This window comes from Dermatophagoides farinae, chromosome 6, assembly GCF_024713945.1.
Source record: "Dermatophagoides farinae isolate YC_2012a chromosome 6, ASM2471394v1, whole genome shotgun sequence".
NCBI classification, from domain to species: domain Eukaryota; kingdom Metazoa; phylum Arthropoda; class Arachnida; order Sarcoptiformes; family Pyroglyphidae; genus Dermatophagoides; species Dermatophagoides farinae.
The window spans coordinates 230,020-250,039 of NC_134682.1; the positions used below are offsets into that span (position 1 = coordinate 230,020).

Consider the following 20,020-nt stretch of genomic DNA (forward strand, 5'->3'; position numbering starts at 1 on the left):
CATGCATATAGTGATACTGTTTATTTTGAAGTGAAAGAAAATTCACCACCACAAACATATGTTGGTCGTATACCAACGAAAAAATGGTTTCCATTATCATATTAATGATGATCAACCTGTTGAATTTCATCTTGATCCAGAGACCGGTGTTATTGTCACAACCGATGTACCAGTGGATCGTGAATCTATTTCTTTGTATAATTTCGTTATTCTTTCATCATCACCAACATATCCAATACAAGTGAAAATTCGTGTATTAGATGTAAATGATAATGAACCAATATGGCCTGATTATATCAATACCAACTTATCATTCAGTGAATCATCGCCAATCGGCACACGTGTTATCCTGGATAATCCAATTGATCCAGATGAAGGTGATTTACAATTTACTCTCAATCTTATCAATGATAATAATGACGATGGTAGCTCAACAACAAATGATATTAATGATGATGATCAAGAGGACACAGAATTATCACCATTTACACTTAATTATAATTCATCAACAAAATTCTTGTATCTTGAAGTTTCTGCAAAACTTGATCGTGAAATTCGTAACAGTTATTTATTGAATATTACAGCCTATGATGGTGGTAGTAGTGATAGTGTTGATGCGGATGCTAATAGTGATCAACGACAACAACATTATAGTTGGACTATTTTTACCGTGAAAATTCTTGATTCCAATGATAATCCACCAATTTTTGATCATAGTGATTATATTGTATCATTAAATGATAGTATCGGTAAAGATGTATCCATTCTACAGGTACATGCTACCGATGCTGATCAAGAACAAAGTGATAATAGTCGAGTCAGTTATTATCTACATTCACTGGTTCTAAATGATTTTCAAATTGATGAAAAAACGGGTATTATTTCCACTGTACATGATGGACCTATTCATTGTGGACGTAATCGTCATCAAATGACAACATCAAAATTATCTAATGATGCGGACAATGATGATGATGACGATGTTGATGGCCGTATCTGTGTATTCACGGTATTCGCTCATGATCATGGCCAACCAAGACAAGATGGTCGTACATATGTTACGGCCCGTATCGCTCCAACTAATAATCATGCACCAATTATTAAATTTCGTTATTTTTCCAAATCTGATTATGCTCATGTCGATGAAAATGCTCCAAATGGTAGTGTTGTTGCTGCCGTATCGGTAATTGATTTTGATTATGGCCCGAATGGTCGTACATGGCTTACAATAGTCGATGGTAATCAACGTGGTGATTTTCGTCTCGAATCATTGGGTAATTCACATATAATCAAAGTGAATAGCTCCTTAGATCGTGAACGCATTGCTCGATATAATCTAACAATTATGGCTCATGATAATGGACAACCATCCAAATATTCGACAGATAATTTAGTCATCATTGTTCAGGATCATAATGATCATGGTCCTAAATTTGATAAAGATTTGTATGAAGCAACAATCGTCGAAAGTCGTTATCAAATTGGTATGTTTGTCATTGCATTACATGCAACCGATCAAGATGATGGTATCAATGCACAGATTTCATATTCAATTTCTGGTCCTGATTCTCATTATTTTCGTTGTGATCCAATAACCGGTTTGATTACAACCGACAAAATAATCGATCGTGAACATATCGATTCATTCGAATTAAGAGTTGCTGCACGTGATGGTGCTAGTAATCCAAAATGGGCACATGCCATACTCCGTGTTAAAGTTCTCGATATAAATGATTGTCGTCCAGAAATTCGTTTACCGCTTGGTTATTATTTTAATGAAGATCTTAATCAATATGAAATTGATTTAAATGAAAATTCCTTGCTAAATCTGGATCTAATCATCAATGATGCAGATCTTGGTCCAAATGGAACCGTAGATGTGCAGTTGCTTTATGATTATAATGACCGATTTCGAATTGAATCATCACAAAGACTAATATCGACTATCAAATTTGACTACGAACAATGTAATCACGGTAATCATTTCCGGCTAGTGTTATTAGCTAAAGATCGTGGACCAGTGGAACCACTTTGGTCATTAATGACAATCATCGTTAAAATTCGAAATATTGATGATGAATCACCACGATTATATCCAAAGAAATATTATTCATTCATACCATTACATGCGATCAGTGCCTTGAATTATTCAGTCATCATCAATAAACTGCAGATACTTAATAATGATTTTCAAATTCCCGTCAATTACCGAATAATTCACGATAATAATGACGAGGATGGTAATCTTGTTCGGCAATTTTTTCATGTTAATAATAATGGAGAAATGCGTTTCAAAAACGCTAATACAAATATTCGTTTATTACGAAATCGACAACATTTCTTTTTCAACATTGAATGTTTAGGTTGTGCACGTGATTATAATCAAGTTCAAATGCATGTGTTTCTCATTAACGATAGTAACAATCGCACTGAATTCAACAACAATCACCAACGACAATCATATCATTTTCAAATATTGGAAAATCTTCCAATCGATACAGTGGTTGGACAACTTGACGATGTCGATATCGATCGTTATCAGCTTTACATAATTAAAGGTGATCCTGATGAACATTTTCGATTGGAATCCAATCTATTAAAAACAAATCATATTCTTGATCGTGAACAAAATCCTCATTACAAACTTCAAACAATTGCCATTTGTTTGGATCATTTTTTCTATATTGATATTGAAATCCACGTAATCGATCAAGATGATTGTCAACCATATTTCCCCGTGCCATTTGATTTGATTCAAATAGATGAAAATGTCCCCATTATGTATACTGTACGACATTTGAATGCAATCGATTTGGATAACAGCGAAAATTCATCGATTATTTATAGATTTATTAATGAGAATCCATTCGATATGTTTATCATTGATAATAACGAATTAAAATTGGCTAAAGCAATCAACAACAATGATGATGATGATAATAATGTTATGAATCTTTTGATGAAAAAATCAACAACAACCACCACCACATCATCGTCAAATATTTATCCATTGATAAAAGTAATGGTCAAAGCAATTGATAAGAATCGAAAACAGAAAATTGATGATGACCATCAACAACAATCAACATTGAATGGTAATGGTCAACAATCAACTTTAACATCAACAGCTTGTGGTCATCATCATCATGATCAAGATGATGATTCAATGGCCATTATCAGGCTATTTATCGAGGTCAAACCAGTTCTTCATTCGCCAAGATGGAAACCTCGTTTCCAAAGGAAATTTATTGAAATTTTTCTCATTGAATCAATTGCTGTGAATGAAATATTTTATGAAATTAATATCGAAAATCTACGTAATGATTCATTTGTTTATTCATTAGTTCCTTCACGACAAGATGATTCCAATTCTGATTCATTCGTTAATCATTTTGCTATATTACCAAGTGGTCATCTTTATGTTCGCAAATCATTAGATCGTGAGAAATCTGATCTATACATTTTTAATATTAGCATGTCCAATGCAGAATTGTTTGCCAGCAACAACCATACCACATCTGTAGATACGATGCAAATGTTGATTCACATTAAAGATGTTAATGATAACAAACCAAAATTTGATCGTGATATCTATGAATTTCAAATTCCAGAGAATTATTCACAAATTTTCTATATTGGCCAACTACATGCTACGGATGATGATTTGGGTCCCAATGCCCAGATTGTATATAGTATTGTCAATTCATATTATAGTTCATATGCAGAAATTGATCCTACTAACGGTTTTATTTGGACCAATGTTAATTTTGACCGTGAACAATTATCACGTTTCGAGATCATAGTGCAAGCTACAGATCAACCAATTGATGAAGAAAGTTTCACATCGCAAACAATGGTTCGAATTGAAATTCTGGATATTAATGATAATCGACCAGAATTTGAAATGCCTTCGAATGTCACACTAATACATCGAAATGATGAAGATGATTATGCTATAATGTATGGTCAGATGATTGTTATTGAAACAGTGGAAATTGGCACCGTTTTAACTAGATTTGAAGCTATCGATTTAGATGTCGATTCTATTATCAGCTATCGATTATTATTCGAATCAAATGATATGATGATTGCCACGATTAACGAAACATCAGGTGTATTAATTCTTGCGAAACAATTGGATCGTGAAATACGTGATAATTATGCATTGATCATTGAAGCAACGGATGGTCGATATTCAAGCAGATTTCATTTAAAAATTATTGTTGAAGATTTTAATGATTGCCAACCAGAATGGATAAATTTCACGGGAAATATCGTCGAATTATTTGTTGCAGAAAATATTTCCATTGGTAGTGAAATCTTTACATTCCAAGCCGTTGACCGTGATTTAGGTTCGAATGCATTATTTCATTTTGCTATTGAAAATCAATCAGGAACCAATCATCACCAGAAATATTTTGATATTCTTAACGAAAAACTTGTTGTTATAAATCGATTAGATTATGAAAAAAATCGTCAACATCTACTTAACATTTCGTTGATTGAAACAGCAGTGAATCGTGTTGCCAGCACGAAATCGATTCGTATCAATGTTTTGGATATCAATGATTGTCAACCAACTTTTGTACGGCGAACTGAAACTGAAGTAATTCGTGTCACTGAAAATATTGATATCGGTAGTAAATTATTATCATTACAAGCCAATGATTGTGATCAAAATGATCGATTAAGATTTGAAATTATTGCTTGTAATACACATTATCATACACATCGCAATATTTATCAATCGATCAATGGTGATGATGGTCCGAATGATCATGAAACAGCTCAACATAAACATGATTCAAATAATTGTCCATTAAAATTAAATGAAGAAACTGGTGAAATTATCAACATGAATAATTTAGATCGTGAAGTTATTGAGTCGATTAATCTAAGGCTTTTAGTTCGAGATAATGTTGGTCATGTGGATCGTATGAAAATCATATTCATCGTCGATGATGTTAATGATGAAAGTCCAATGTTTATAACACCGAACACGATTGTTATCGATACTATCGAACATCAAAGACCAAATACGATTATTGGCGCTGTGAAAGCAATTGATCTTGATCTAGGTGTCAACAGTGCCATCACATATAAACTAGAATATTCATCACATGGTCATCTGTTTGATTTGGACCCGTTTACCGGTGTGTTTAGAATGAAAACAGTGATATCGTCATCGATGGAACCAATCATTGTAAATGTTAGTGCTACCGATGGAGGTGGATTGAAAAATTTTGATCTCATTGAATTCATCGTTATCGATTCGAATCAACCATGGTTGGATATGATTGAAATTCGTTTGGATATTAATGAAAATTTACCGTTAGCAACCGAGATTTATCGATTAGAATGTCATGATCATCAATCATCATCCAATGGTGTTGATGGTTGCCATTTTTATTTAATCAATTCCACTGATCGTAATTTTGAAGTCAACAAAATGACCGGAATAATAACAGCTGTTGATCTGATTGATCGTGAAATGCTAGCAAAACGATTATTGCAAGTATTAGTTATTGGACCTAGATATCTACAACGGCAAATGATTCATATTGATGTACTTGATCAGAATGATAATCCACCATATTTGACAAATACATCGATCATAGTAGAATTGTCCGAGACATTATCACCTGGTACAGATGTATTTGACATTTCTCAAATGATTGCTGATGAAGATTTAAATAATAAGTTTGATTTTCAAATTATTAATTGTTCTACTTGTTCAACGAATGGTGTATTCGCATTGAATCGTAAAACTGGTATATTTACATTACAGGTAAGCGTATTGATTGTTTTATTTTTGAATATATTTCAATTCAATCAATTTCATTAAAATTGAATTTGGTTTACAGTCACCATTGGATTGTGAGAAAATTGATAAATATAAAATTCTTTTCGGTGTTTCGGATGGCATCTATCTACTTACATCGTTGATGGAATTTCATATTATTGATGTGAGTATTTTGTTTGCTTCCATCATTAATCTTTAACGATTATTCACATGTCATTGTTTAATTGTGATAGGAAAATGATAACCAACCATTTTTCAATCAATCCGATTATGTATTTGGCATAAGGGAAAATACCGAAAGAGGAACAATTGTAAGTACTAATCATTGACCTAATTATATCGATAGTAATCGATCATTGTTTGTTTTCTATCAGATCGGTCAAATACAAGCATTTGATGCCGATGTAAGCAACAAGAATCTCATCTATTCAATTGTCAATGATCATGATGATGAACAAATGAATGATGTACAATCATCAATATTTTCATTAGATTCACGTAGTGGACAATTTACTTTATCAAAAAGGCTTGATTATGAAACAGATCCAAATGAATATCAATTAAAAGTTATTGCTAGTGATGGAAAATTCAATTCGAACCCTGTAAGAATTACATTCAAATTGATCAATCTTTCAGATAATCCACCTGTATTTGAATCATCAATATATCGGATTGATATTTTTGAAAACAAAATTGCCAATAATATTATTTGTTTACAAGCATTTGATGCCGATTTGGTTAACCACAACATCGAACCACCACCGTCACAAGCCATTGATGATATTATGAATATAACATATCATTTGATCGATAATAATGATGGTCAACAAATACAAATCGATCATAAAACCGGTTGTATATCGATTGTTCGTCCATTAGATCGTGAAACGCAATCATCAATCAATCTAACAGCCATTGCAACCGATGGCTATTCAAATACAACTGCTATTGTATCTGTTCATATTCTCGATGAGAATGATAATTATCCACGTTTTGATTTGAAGAAAACAGCACGAAACATTCGTATTATGGAAAATACAGCTATCGATACGGTTATCTATACATTTGAAGCAATCGATTTAGATTCACCACCAAATAGCTATGTTCATTATGAATTGATTGCCATCGACAACAATGACACTGCTACGTTGCCATTTATAATTGGTCCAATCGATGGTCAATTGAAAATAACCAGTCTGATTGATCGTGAACAAATGGATCATTATGATTTAATTGTCCGTGCAACTGATTATGGTGGACGTTTTAATGATCATCATTGTCGTATAGATATTGATGATCTCAATGATAATTCACCCGTATTTCCACAACATTCATATGAATTACGTGTATATGAAAATGTGACGATTGGTCATACCGTATTCCAACTTGATGCACAAGATGCTGATCCAACTGATGATATTAATTATAAAATAATTTCCGGTGATCCATTTGGTCATTTTCAAATTGATGATGATCAAATCATTGTTACACTTGGCTTGAATTATGAAGAAATCAATGAATATCAGCTGAAAGTGAATGCAATCGATCGTGCAGGCAATATTGATACGGCAAACATTAGAATAAACATAATGAACGTATTAGATGAGAAACCTTGGTTTGCTGAATCACGTTATGAAGTAAATTGGTTTGAAAATCAAACAGGCGTTATTGGGCAATTTACAGCCATTGTTCGAAAGATTCGTGCCAATGATATGAAACGACCACATTTACGATCATTGTCATCAATGAATCATATTAATTACTTGTTAATGAACAATTATAATGACTGTTTTCATCTAAATTCATCAAATGCCACTTTATCGATCCAAAGACCAATCGATCGTGAACATTTACAGCAACAACAACGATCCGACGTTATTGAATTGAAAGTGATGGCCATTGATTCATTATCAAGGCTTTCAAATATGGCTAAAATTGCCATAAAAATTATCGATATCAATGATAATGTTCCCGAATTTATTCGCGGCCCAAGGGTTTTTCATTTGCAAGAAAATCATCAATATGATTCAAATACTTCAATTGGCTGGATACAAGCTAAAGATCCGGATGAAGCAGATATTATTGAATATCAGTTATTACAACCAATTAATGATAGATTCACTATCGATTCAAATGGTATGATACGATTACAATCATCGTGGAGATTTGATCGTGAACAACAATCTGAATATCCAATACAAGTAATCGTTTCGGATTCAAAACATTCGATCAGTACAAATGTATCGATTATTATTGATGATCAAAATGATTGTTCACCACAAATCATTAGAATAAATGGCATTCCAGTCACCAATACAATGTTGAAATTACAAATTCCAGTGAAAAAATTACAATCAATTTTCCAACATAAATTCCCTTTGATTGGTATCGAAGTTTTCGATTGTGATGAAGGCGTCAATGGTCGTGTACAGATACGAATCGATGATGATAGTCTTTACAATGTACTACAAGTAGATGATCAAACTGGTGTAATTAAAACAGATGGCCGTAATCTTAATGAAGAAATGTTAATGCAAATCAATCAAATGGATTTAATAATAACCGATCAATCGGATATGAATAAATTATCTACCGAATATTCTATTGAATTTGATTGGGTCGACAATGATCGATATCGTGAAACAGAATTAATAATTGGAAAAAATTTTATTGAATTATTTATATCGGAAACTAACGTTGTGAATGAAAGTCTTTATCGATTTGAATCCAACATTGATTCATTATCAATTGAAATCTATGCTGGTGATTTATACAATCATTTCACTATTGTAAATAAATCATTGATTAACATCAGACCATTGGATTATGAATCGATCAAATCATATGATCTCTATATACAAGCCACTACCACCACCGACAACAACGATCAATATCAATTCATATTCATACGTTTGAATGTTAAAAACGAAAATGATAATCCACCTTCATTCATTCAACCAATGTATAATGTTTCAATACCAGAAGAAGAATCGGAAATATTTGTGCAACAAGTTTGGGCAAATGATTGTGATTCATTGGATACTCACGTTCATTATTCAATCATTGAAGATAATTTACCATTTAAAATTGATTCGAATACTGGCAATATATTCACTACAGATAAAATTGATCGTGAATTGAATGATCATTTCAAATTGACAATTCGAGCTACTGATAATGATGGTTTACAAAGTATAGCTACAGTAATGGTAAACATTGAAGATAAAAATGATAATCCACCACGTTTTACACATTTATTACGGACAAATATTAGTGAACAAACACCAATCGGTAGTTTTATTATTCAAGTACAAAGTATTGATAAAGATTTGGGTAATAATTCATTGGTAACATATAATCTATTGACTGATACGCGAACATTTCGAATCGATTCGTTCGATGGAAAAATCTATTTAATCGATAGATTAGATCGTGAAACAAAAGAACAATATTTTCTAACCGTTACTGCTGATGATGGTAGTTGGAAATCACAAACAACGGTTACCATTTATGTTTTGGATGAAAATGATTGTCGTCCAGAATTTGACCAATCGATTTATGAATTCAATGTGGCTTTTGATCGGTTAGCTGTAAATCATACGATCGGTAAAGTTCAAGCGATTGATAATGATAAATCCTACAATGGTTTAGTAACATATCGTCTGAAAGAACGGTCCAAACATTTTGCAATCGATGCAAAAACCGGGGAAATTGTTGTAAGACAAATACCGAAATTATATGAAACCGAAATGTCATTTTTAAATCGTCATACATTGACTGTAATCGCTACCGATTCTGGACAACGACCAAATTCGAATCAAGCAACTATTTTGATTCGTTATTATTCGAATGTCGATAAAAATAATGATCATCGTGTGATTCAGATTCCTATTGATCTAAGAAACGGAACTTTATTGTATACATCGAATGCAATGATTCGATTAGCTGATGATCATCGAAGTTCTCGAATTTTTCGTACCCACTATAATCAACTTTTATTCAATGGTGAATCAATTGTCGAAATCAACACTGTTTATCAGATTCTTATCGATAATTCCTACGAACAATTTACATTCAATCTATCAACAATTGGCTCAAATCAATTTGCACCCATTTTCACCGCCATCAACAATAATAATTCAACAACCATTTCTGAACGAATTGTTCAAGCAGATCATCTTATTTATCGCTTCAAAGCTAATGATGCGGATATGCCTAATGATTCGGTTAATAACCAGATTCGTTATACATTCAATGTGAGCAAATTGTATTGGAATAAAAATCTCGATGATTATTTAACCATCAACTATAAGGATTCATATGGCAATCTATTCAAAAAGAATCTAAGTTCATTTGAAATTATTGATCAAATTGAGGAATTAGCCGATATTAAGATGCCATTCATAATGAATGAAACAACCGGGGAATTAAAACTTCATCATTATGTGGATTATGAAATTATTACTGGTTATTCATTGATGATTACAGCAAAGGATCGAGCATGGTATCCGAAACAAACATCAATACCATTTAATGTATGGATCGATGATATTGATGATTTTATTGGTTACAGTAAGTTGCGCTTATATCTTTTTTTATCTCATTTGATTTTTTTAATTTTTTTTTCTATAGATCTGATAGATTCGGACAAATTATATCATGCATCATCACCGAAACCCGATCCAATGTCAATCGGTGTCATGGTTGTTATATTCTTTTTTGTCATCCTAATCTTGGTTATATCGACCAGTTTTCTTGTCTATCATAATCAACGTAAAAGACTTTTATCGGAAACACGAAAAATTTCCGGAACAAGTGTCTGCAGTTCTACTTTACGTCCTTATGATGTTCATTGTCAATTCTCTAATGATATGGTACAACGATTGCAACAACAACAACAACAAACGCAACAACAACAGGAAATAATCAATAGTATTGCTTCGGCAGCAGCTGTAAATCATCGATCACAACCTCCTCAGCAGCACATTCGTTTGAATTCGAATTTATCTCAGTCATCACAATCTCAAGTAACACCACCTCTTGTCGGCATTCAACACTGCCTTTCTTCATCACAACAAATGCCACCCGTTTCTGTCGGTGTCAATAATCCACGAAATTCAATTCGTAAAACTGCTCAACAACAGCATCGTTCAATACCACCTGTTGGTCAACAACACGTATCATCAACATCACTTATGCAAATGGCTATGACTACTAAACCGGATATTGTAACAGCACCGATGCCTGCCGCTCCTTCTCTTCCTCCTCCACCACCACCACTGCCACCGGTAATAAATTCGAATCCAAATGTTCATCTTATGAATTCTCAGCCACCGACCGTAGTATCTTCGATTTATACACATTCAAATTCGGAAAATTATACGGATAATTACAGTAATATTCTAGCTAGTGCCGAACATTATGATCTGGAAAATGCATCATCAATAGCACCATCAGATATCGATATTGTTTATCATTATAAAGGATATCGTAATCGTGATCGTATTGGTAACATACATCACATAAATAGTGGTGGTAGTCAAACATCGAAAGGACATCATCATGCACCATTATCACGATTAAGTCCCAGCGTTAGTGAATTATCTTCAGCCCATCCTCATATCCTCACTCTGCACGATTTACGTGAATCTCAAGCTACTGGATCGGTAGCTATACCACCACCACAACCGCCCATAATGAATCACCGGATACAACAACAACAACCACTACCACCACAATCATCAAATAATAATAAATCCAGAATGATTGACGATGAAATTGAAAATAATTCTTATGGAGCCTATTCTGTTTATACAGGTGTTGGCGGTGATTCTACCAACGGTGGATGGTGAAATGTGTGTTTGTATATGGATAATCTAGTCAACAATTTTTGTAAATTTTTTTGTCCACATCTTAAATGTAAATAATCTGATAAAAAAATTGACAATTATATTATTTAGAAAATTCCAAGAGCTTCAAACTACTACTATTACTGCTAATTAGGTTCTGTTTCCTGTACACCTACATTGTCTATATGTGCCAATTATCATTATCATTTTTTTGTAATTTTTTTATCCACATTTATTTATGTCTTTTTTCTTTTTTTTTTCTGTGAATTTGTTTTTCTCCCAACATTTGTTCATTCTGTACGTACACACACATATTGTATTTTGTCAATTTTTTTAAAATTTGATTTTGATTCAATTAAAAATGATGACTATAATTCAAAATCCTCTTTTCATGCAATAAGGATGTAATACAAAGAGTCATTAGCTAGGTGTTAGATTCTAAGATTGGGAAATAATCGTAATTTTGATTACCCGCTAGATGGCAGGTTGTTTGTTGTTTTTTTTAATTTGTGGCATGTGTTGATGTTTGAAAATTCTTGTTTGTTTTTCTTTGATCAAAACCAATGGATCTAATAACCGATAACAAATCATCGATAGCTCATAATCTTGATGCTAAAATATGGCGATCACAGGATGTCGATCTATCAACATACAGTGAACAGACTTTGAATCTGATCGAAATTCGTACACCATCAAATAATACGAATTTTGTATTGAAAAATTCCACCAAGAATACGACGTTTTCATTGATGAAAATTCATAACAGTATTGTTAATGATCTCAAACGATGTGGTTTTGTATGGCCTTCACCGATTCAATCAACTTGCATACCGATTGCAAGACTTGGTATTGATTTGATTGCTCAATCTAAATCCGGTACCGGCAAAACAATTGTCTTTGTTGTATGTGCATTAGAAATGGTTCGTCAAGATCTTCAGAACGAAATTCCATGCCCAAAAGTATTGATTTTAGCTCCCACACGCGAAATTGCCGTTCAAATCGGTGATCTAATTAATTCGATAACAATGAAATGGAAAAATTTTTCCTGTTACAAAGCAATCGGCGGAACAAAAGTTAGTGATGATGTTGAACAATTATATCATTCACAAATTGTTGTCGGCACACCTGGTAGAATTGTATGCCTACTTGAAATGAATTTTCTCAAAGCCACATTCGATACGATTGTTTGTTCTAGATGAATGTGATAAATTAATGGAAGAAAATTTTAAAATTCAAATTGATAAAATTTATAATCGTTTACCAATTAACAAACAAATGATTGTCACATCGGCAACTTTGTCTACTGAAATGACTGAATATTTATCCAAATATATGCGCGATCCAGCATCAATACGAATGAATGCCGATAAACCTTCATTGATTGGTGTTGCACAGTACACATTAATGATTGATGGCCATTGTTTGGATTATATGAATTTTGAATCCAAAATCAATCCATTACTTGAACTATTGAATACCATTCGATTCAATCAATGTTTTGTATTTCTTAATTATCAAACACGTGTCAAATATCTTTATGAACGTTTAAATAATGAAGGCTTGTCAGTCATCCACATTACTGGTGATATGTCCCAAAAAGAACGACTACAAACAATCGAAATGTTTCGATCACAACGTTTTAAGATATTCATTTCAACGGATCTAACATCACGTGGTATCGATATTGAATCAGTCAATCTTGTTATCAATGTTGATTTACCTATCAATTGTGAAACATATTTACATCGAATTGGACGTGCCGGAAGATATGGTTCATCCGGTTTAGCCATCACTATTGTTGGTCGGGATAGTAATGAATATGGAAAATTTGCCACAATATTATCTCAATATAATTTAGAAACAAAACGACTACATTTACCTCTATCAATTGATCTTTGGGATAATTTCCGCCGCGATAATGTCCATTCTTCTAATGGCCTTCATTGCTCATCAACAACAACATTAAAAGTGAGTCCATTATTCAAACAATTGCAATGTACGTATGAAAAACTTTTAAAAGAGCCAGAATTAATTGTCCATTGTGAGTTCAAATCTTCAAATAACCATATCGAGAAGAAATCTCGAAAACCTTTGTCTCAGATTTTAGAACAACTCAATATTCAAAAAGAAAAACATTTATTATCTAAAGAAATTAATTCAACAACCATTAACAAAATGAACAATCCCAAATCAATTGGAAGCGATAAATCTGAATCGACAATGATTAAATCATCATCAAGGACATCATTATCAAACAAACACGATCAAACTACACCTGAATCATTTGCAAATCAAAACATTAGCAATGACGAAAATATCTCCATCGAAGAAAAAAATGTCAATCATTTAAATCGCAAATGTTCAACAAGTAGCGACGATGATAAACATTCATTCAAGATCACTTCATCAGCTGATCTACAGCAACAAGAACTTCGAAAAATTTTCCATCAAACTTTTCTTAATCCAACGACGATAATCAATCCGCTTAATTCAACAAATCATTATTATGAAAATCAAAGCCATCATTATCAAATGAATTATATCTGTCATTATTTATTGAATGGAGGAAGATTTAACTGATTCGTTTTGATTCACGATTTCAGATAAAATCCATCTAATTTATTTGATCATCATCCTATTAATAAAAATGTTTATTATTCATTTGAACAATTCATCTTTGGCTCTTTTTTATTTTTTTGCAAGTCAATTACACAGACAAACACAATTGTAAATGATTGAAAAATCAAAATCAAAAATCACTATTGTTCAATTGCATCATTCGATTCCTCTCCCCTCTACTCATGGTTTGTATTGATCGAGTAAAAAATATCTTGTCACAATTTTCGTAAATCATTGTTGTTTTTCGTTTTTTCAGCATTTCAGCAACATCAAGATCCTGAATGATGGCAATGGAGCACCATTCAATATAATGTGGATGATGATTATATTGGATACACATACAACCAACCTGTTCCACTAGTTTTTTTCAACTTTATTTCTGATCTTTTTCTCTATTCTTCTGACAATGTGCCTGCACAACAACATATATTCCTTCATTTTTAATGCCCATTTCGATGTCAAAAAAAATCATCATCAAAAGCGGATTTATCATTTACTTTCCTGTAGCGCTGTGTTCTTGCTGTGATTGCCATCCATTGAAAGAATTCAAAAAGATCGTTGGATTTTTCTTTTACTCTTTTTTATGAAAATTTACTTATCCAAAACATTCAATGGTGGTTTTGGATCGCTGAATGAGAAAAAAAATGTTGAGCATAGTCACCTAGTTTTTTTTTGTTTCTACTTCTGTGATGTGTATGTTCGAATGTGTTCTGTTGTCCGTTCAAATTAACATCAATCGAAGATTACAACTGAGGCCATTATAATGATGGCGATAATCATCATCAGCATTCTCTTTGGTTACTATTCGTTAATCTCACGAAATTGCTTCATGTTGGAACAACATGATGATGATCATCATTGTCGTTGTTGATGATAATGGGGCTGATGACGATGATGATGATGATGACAAAAATGATCCAGCAACAAAAACAAAAGATTCTCGTTATTATCTTCAATTTTATCAATTATTTTTTACTTTTTAAATTCTTATCTTTATCAACATCATCATTTAGGGCCAAAATTTGATTGCCGTTGTATGATTAAGTTAATTTGTTTCTTTAATAATAATTGTGTTTGAAATCAACAAATCCACTGTGCCAGCTTCACAAACATTTTGAATCTTGAAATCTTACACCCTGCATTTTGAAACACAACGATTTGATGAAGCCTTTTTTGGTACACACTTCATCATTGACATTGCCGCTGTGTTAATAATTCAATTAATTTCATTTAAAAAATGGAAATACTTAATTTGGTCGTAAAGATAATTTACTAGCTTCTGATGTTGTTGTTATTACTACAGCACATTTAATCATTATCATCATCATTAAGAGGTAGGTTGATAGAAATTTCTTTTTTTTTTCGATAGCTTTAAAGTGAATAAATTTTCTTGTCTATTTTTTAAATTTGTTTAGCTTAAATTTATTTGTCAAATATGGATCTACAATACAATACCGTACAGGATCTATTCACTGGATATGATTCGGAAATATTCAATAAATTTCGTCACCTGTTGCATGCAGAGAAAATCATGTTGAATATGATGCAACCGATTAATCGAAGAAGTTTCAGTAATCCTGAGCTTTGTAATGATAATAACAACATAATTAACAATAATTTCCACCAATTTCGTCAATTTTTGATTAGAAAAAATTTTCAACAAATTACGAACAATGAAAATATTGCATCCGGTCCTAGTGAACTGCTGCCAAAATTGGCTAATAATAATTGTGATAATTTCAATGCTTGTGATGTAGAAACAAGACCAACTCCTATTCCACGTAAAAGTCGAAATAAAAAATTACGAAATCAAAATGATCGATTCTTGATCGATTCGATTCGAGATCAAGAAAGTCAACAAAACCAGAATGATAACTATAATGATGATTCTGATCATTTATCAATAAAAACATCGAAAAGTTTACCATCTGAAATTCTCAACAACAACAACAGAAATGTTTTTATTCAAAAATCATTTGAACAATTAGCCAAATTACCATGCCGATTAGAGATACCGACAATAAAGACGCCCATCAAAATCAAAACAAGTAAAAATTCATTTCGATCATTTTTAATGATCAACAAAATTAAAACGCATAAATTTCTATCATTACGTGGTAGAAATTCGAATCGAAAATCTGTAGCCGAATTAAATGATTATCATCATCACCGAGAACCAAGTGGATATAGACGACCAACTCGAATGCCACCTCCACCACCTGATGTACGTTTCAGACCGCCCGCACCATTACCTGAAGAAAGGATCGATGATGATGATGAAAAACTATCATCGATACGGAAAACAACGACAAATGATACAATTAGCGAATTATATCATGATTCGGCTAATATTTATGAATTCGATGATGACATTTATTGCAGTGTTGAAGAAGATGAAAGTATCATTAAAAGTAATGAAGAAATCGGTACCAGTTCAACAACATGTAGAAATGATTATAAGAAAAACAATTCAAGAAAAAACACAAATGCTAATTCTTTATCGGACAATGATGATGACGATGATGAAGAAGAAGACGATGATTATTATGATGATGGTCTTTGTATTTATGAAGAATTGTCATCAGGAGAGGGAACAATTTACGAACCTTATGGCCAAGATGATGATGATGATGGCGACGATGATGATTTCATCTATGATAATGTTGATGTTGATAATTTTGATGATGAAATCAACAATGAAAATAATGATGAACAAGATAATAAAAAATGTATTAAACAGATGAAAAAAATTGAAAAAGTTATGAAACGTTTCAATTTGACTGGTAAAGAAATCCCAGTAAATGCTGGAATTGTGAAAGAATCCTATAAAAGTCGCTCAAAATATGATCTATTAGTCAATCAAGGTGAAACTATTCTTATATTACGTATGGAAAACAATCCACCAGGTAAATGGCTAGCGAAAAATGAACGTTCCAAAATTGGCTATATTGATCTCAACAATGTATATCTCGAAACCGATGCAATTAAAGCGGCATTTGAAACTTTAAATTGAATCATCATTGCGAAATAATAATTTCATTTTCATCGCCACAGACGAAATGGAAAAAAATGATCATAAAAATTTTTATCGTGTATGAGAATGAATAAATGAACGAAAAAATGACAAAAAAAAAAATAAAATCTGATTTACAAAATCAAATATGGAAAAAACAAAAATCATGTGACTTGATATTGTTTCAGAATACAAAAAATTGTTTGATTTTCATTGTTTTTGTTTTTTAATATTTGTGTTATTACTTTTTTTTACTTTTGTTTCAAATAAATTATTATTATTATTATTTAACACATTGAAAGTCACAATGGGCTAGCACAATGGATGAAAAATATGTGGTTTTTTGTAAAATCGATTCTTTTCAGTTGCTGTTGTTTGTTTGCTTGATAGTTGAAATAAATGATGATCACAATGAATAATTGGTTTTATTTTGTTTGTTGAGACGATGTTTTTTTTTGTTGAGAATAGGAAAGAAATGAAAAATTGAGAAATTTGCATTTAATTTGATTTGATCAATGCAGCAAAAACGGCCCACATTAATTCATTGGTGTTCGGCTTTTGACTTTCGGCTTCCATATCCAATTCAAGAAGCTCACGTGTACGTTTCATTGCAACTTCATAATCATCATCCGATAATGACATGAATGCATTGTCCAATACATCCGATGAATGGCTTAATAATATCAATGATAACATTCGTTTATCCATCCTATGTGGATCATTTACCCATTTAGATAAAAGTGAATCTTGTACTTTTTTTAAAATCTTATTCTTTATAGTCATATTGATTATTGGATGTGTTGTCATATCAAATAGGAAAAAATTGTGCTTTTCAGTTGTTAACACGCCTTTTTCAACTAAATTTTTGGCTAAACGTTCACGAACATTTTTCAATTGATATCGCAATTTTAATAGATTCCACGTCTCTCCTGTATATAAATAAGAGTTGATGTATCTGTGTGAAAAGTTTCAAAGATTAACCATTAAAATGACTTACCGCTAAGATAATCGATCCAGCATTGTAGAGTTTCAGGAATTTCTGTTTCACGAATATGTTTCAATGCTTCATCAAGTAAAGCATCACCCGTTGGTTCAGAATTTTTAATAACAACTTTACGTAATAAAAGTCGCCGTTTTCTACCGGGACATTTTTCCAATTCAATTTTATCACGTAAAGCTAATTCGACTAATATACATCCTCTAAGGCCGGTCGATATGCAATCATTCCAGAATGAAGTATACCCCTAACACCACAAAGTGAAAAAATCGATAATTTTTTTCTGGCAAAAATCATCTAATTAAATAATGAAACTTACCTCTTTATCTTTTAAACCTAATAATAACACCTCTTCCATCAATGATAATCGTGTTTCTTTTGAAGATGAATCATAATCACCATTATAACAATTATTATCTTCATTTTCTTTATTGATATTATTTGCGCTTGTTGAACTGGCTACACGCCTTTGTACTAATCCATCTGTTCGATGCATTCTATTCACTTTTTATGTTTGTTTGTGGATGAAGAAATTGTAGAAAAAATTTTTAACGGCGAAAATTTAATTTCGAAAACAAAATTCTAGAAAAAACAACTTCAAATTAAAATAACTAACAAAAGAATTACAAAAAATTACCTTTTTCCTATATCGAACAAAACAATCAATGGAAGGAAAACATTTCGTATATTTCAATTTGTAAAAAATGAAATTGATCCAGTTGTTTTTGTTGTGGAACGATAAAATGAATTATGGAATTGGAAAATTTTTTCGCCTAAACAATTCCTTTACTGTTTATTCGCCAGATAATTGAAAGACTTTTTTGTTTGTTTGTTTGTTTGTGTATATGGATAAAGATTTGCTATAAATAAATGGCTTGTTTGTTGTGTATACTGTTGGTTCACTACAGATTTATGGAATTGATGATTCAATAAACAGAAACAAAATCGAAGGATGGATGTGTGGATGTGTTTGGTGATTGTTATAAATGTTATCAAAAGATTAATGGCACTAGTCCTCAATGGTGGTGGCTGATTGTTGTTACAAATATGATGAAGACGAAAATGTTTATAATAATGATGGTGATGATTATCAAGTTGCACTATTAAAATTGAAAAAAGTTGCAAGATGAAAAAAAAATTATCAAATACTTTTCATCGCTTGTTATTGGTCAATTATTGTTTCTTTCTTCTTCATATAGATAGATTCTAACATTCATTCGGATATGATTATGGTTTGTTCAAATGAAGTGACGATGAATCCGAAAAAACGCCATAACAATAGCGTTAACGAGGATAATAATAAGATGGTTATATGATGACTGATAAAGAGCGATAAGAAACAATTGCAGACATAGTAAAATGACACACACACACAAAAACTTTTGGCTAATATCCTTGGATTACGATAATGATGATGTGTACCATAAATGAGATGATCTATTATTTGAAAATGAAAATTCACCATAAAAAATTCGAATTAGTCACACAAACACAAATTTAAATTTAAAGATACAATTCGAATCTCAAATTGATGGAAAAATATAAGAAAATATTTTGTGGATAGATAGATTCCATAAAAATCGAAACAGCAATTGGATGATGTGCCTTAAAAAAATTATTATGATAAATGCACAGTTGCTAGTCCAATACCATATTTTCAATAAAACTTGTACTTATCGTCGTCATCATCGCCGTCTTTTGGTTAGTTGGTCTGTATTTGTGATGTTTAAATTGCAACA

The 20,020-nt window shown here is 31.9% G+C and overlaps 3 protein-coding genes across 3 annotated transcripts; 2 read left to right on the plus strand and 1 right to left on the minus strand.

The window, feature by feature from the left end:
- Positions 1–14: 14 nt before the first annotated feature.
- On the plus strand, positions 15–12,033 carry LOC124494064 (cadherin-related tumor suppressor-like). The gene is made up of 5 exons (XM_047057208.2): positions 15–5,788; positions 5,865–5,966; positions 6,037–6,114; positions 6,178–10,375; positions 10,436–12,033. The coding sequence occupies exons 1-5, from the start codon at positions 59–61 to the stop codon at positions 11,653–11,655; spliced, it is 11,328 nt and encodes a 3,775-aa protein (XP_046913164.2). The 5' UTR covers positions 15–58; the 3' UTR covers positions 11,656–12,033.
- A 150-nt stretch (positions 12,034–12,183) lies between these two features.
- Positions 12,184–15,359, plus strand: LOC124494065 (uncharacterized). Its single transcript, XM_075732127.1, is given in 3 exon segments — positions 12,184–12,815; positions 12,817–14,456; positions 14,528–15,359. Coding segments are annotated over 2 exon segments (2,016 nt in total). The 5' UTR covers positions 12,184–12,215; the 3' UTR covers positions 14,233–14,456; positions 14,528–15,359.
- A 1,979-nt stretch (positions 15,360–17,338) lies between these two features.
- sau (Golgi phosphoprotein 3 homolog sauron) lies at positions 17,339–19,991 on the minus strand. The gene is made up of 5 exons (XM_075732128.1): positions 19,431–19,991; positions 18,919–19,381; positions 18,601–18,863; positions 18,282–18,528; positions 17,339–18,213 (listed from the first exon to the last, which is right to left on the minus strand). Exons 3-5 carry the CDS (start codon positions 18,775–18,777, stop codon positions 17,783–17,785), a joined length of 855 nt encoding a protein of 284 aa, XP_075588243.1. The 5' UTR covers positions 18,778–18,863; positions 18,919–19,381; positions 19,431–19,991; the 3' UTR covers positions 17,339–17,782.
- Positions 19,992–20,020: the final 29 nt, after the last annotated feature.

Bases quoted from the DNA above. Each gene is read 5' to 3' on its own strand.
- LOC124494064 (XM_047057208.2), top strand. From the start codon at position 59: ATGTTGGTCGTATACCAACGAAAAAATGGTTTCCATTATCATATTAAT. The intron at 5,967-6,036 runs GTGAGTATTTTG...TAATTGTGATAG, and splicing joins TGGAATTTCATATTATTGAT to GAAAATGATAACCAACCATT. The intron at 6,115-6,177 runs GTAAGTACTAAT...GTTTTCTATCAG, and splicing joins ATACCGAAAGAGGAACAATT to ATCGGTCAAATACAAGCATT.
- sau (XM_075732128.1), bottom strand. From the start codon at position 18,777: ATGCATCGAACAGATGGATTAGTACAAAGGCGTGTAGCCAGTTCAACA. The intron at 18,529-18,600 runs GTAAGTTTCATT...TTGTGGTGTTAG, and splicing joins TAGGTTTAAAAGATAAAGAG to GGGTATACTTCATTCTGGAA. The intron at 18,214-18,281 runs GTAAGTCATTTT...ATTTATATACAG, and splicing joins CTGGATCGATTATCTTAGCG to GAGAGACGTGGAATCTATTA.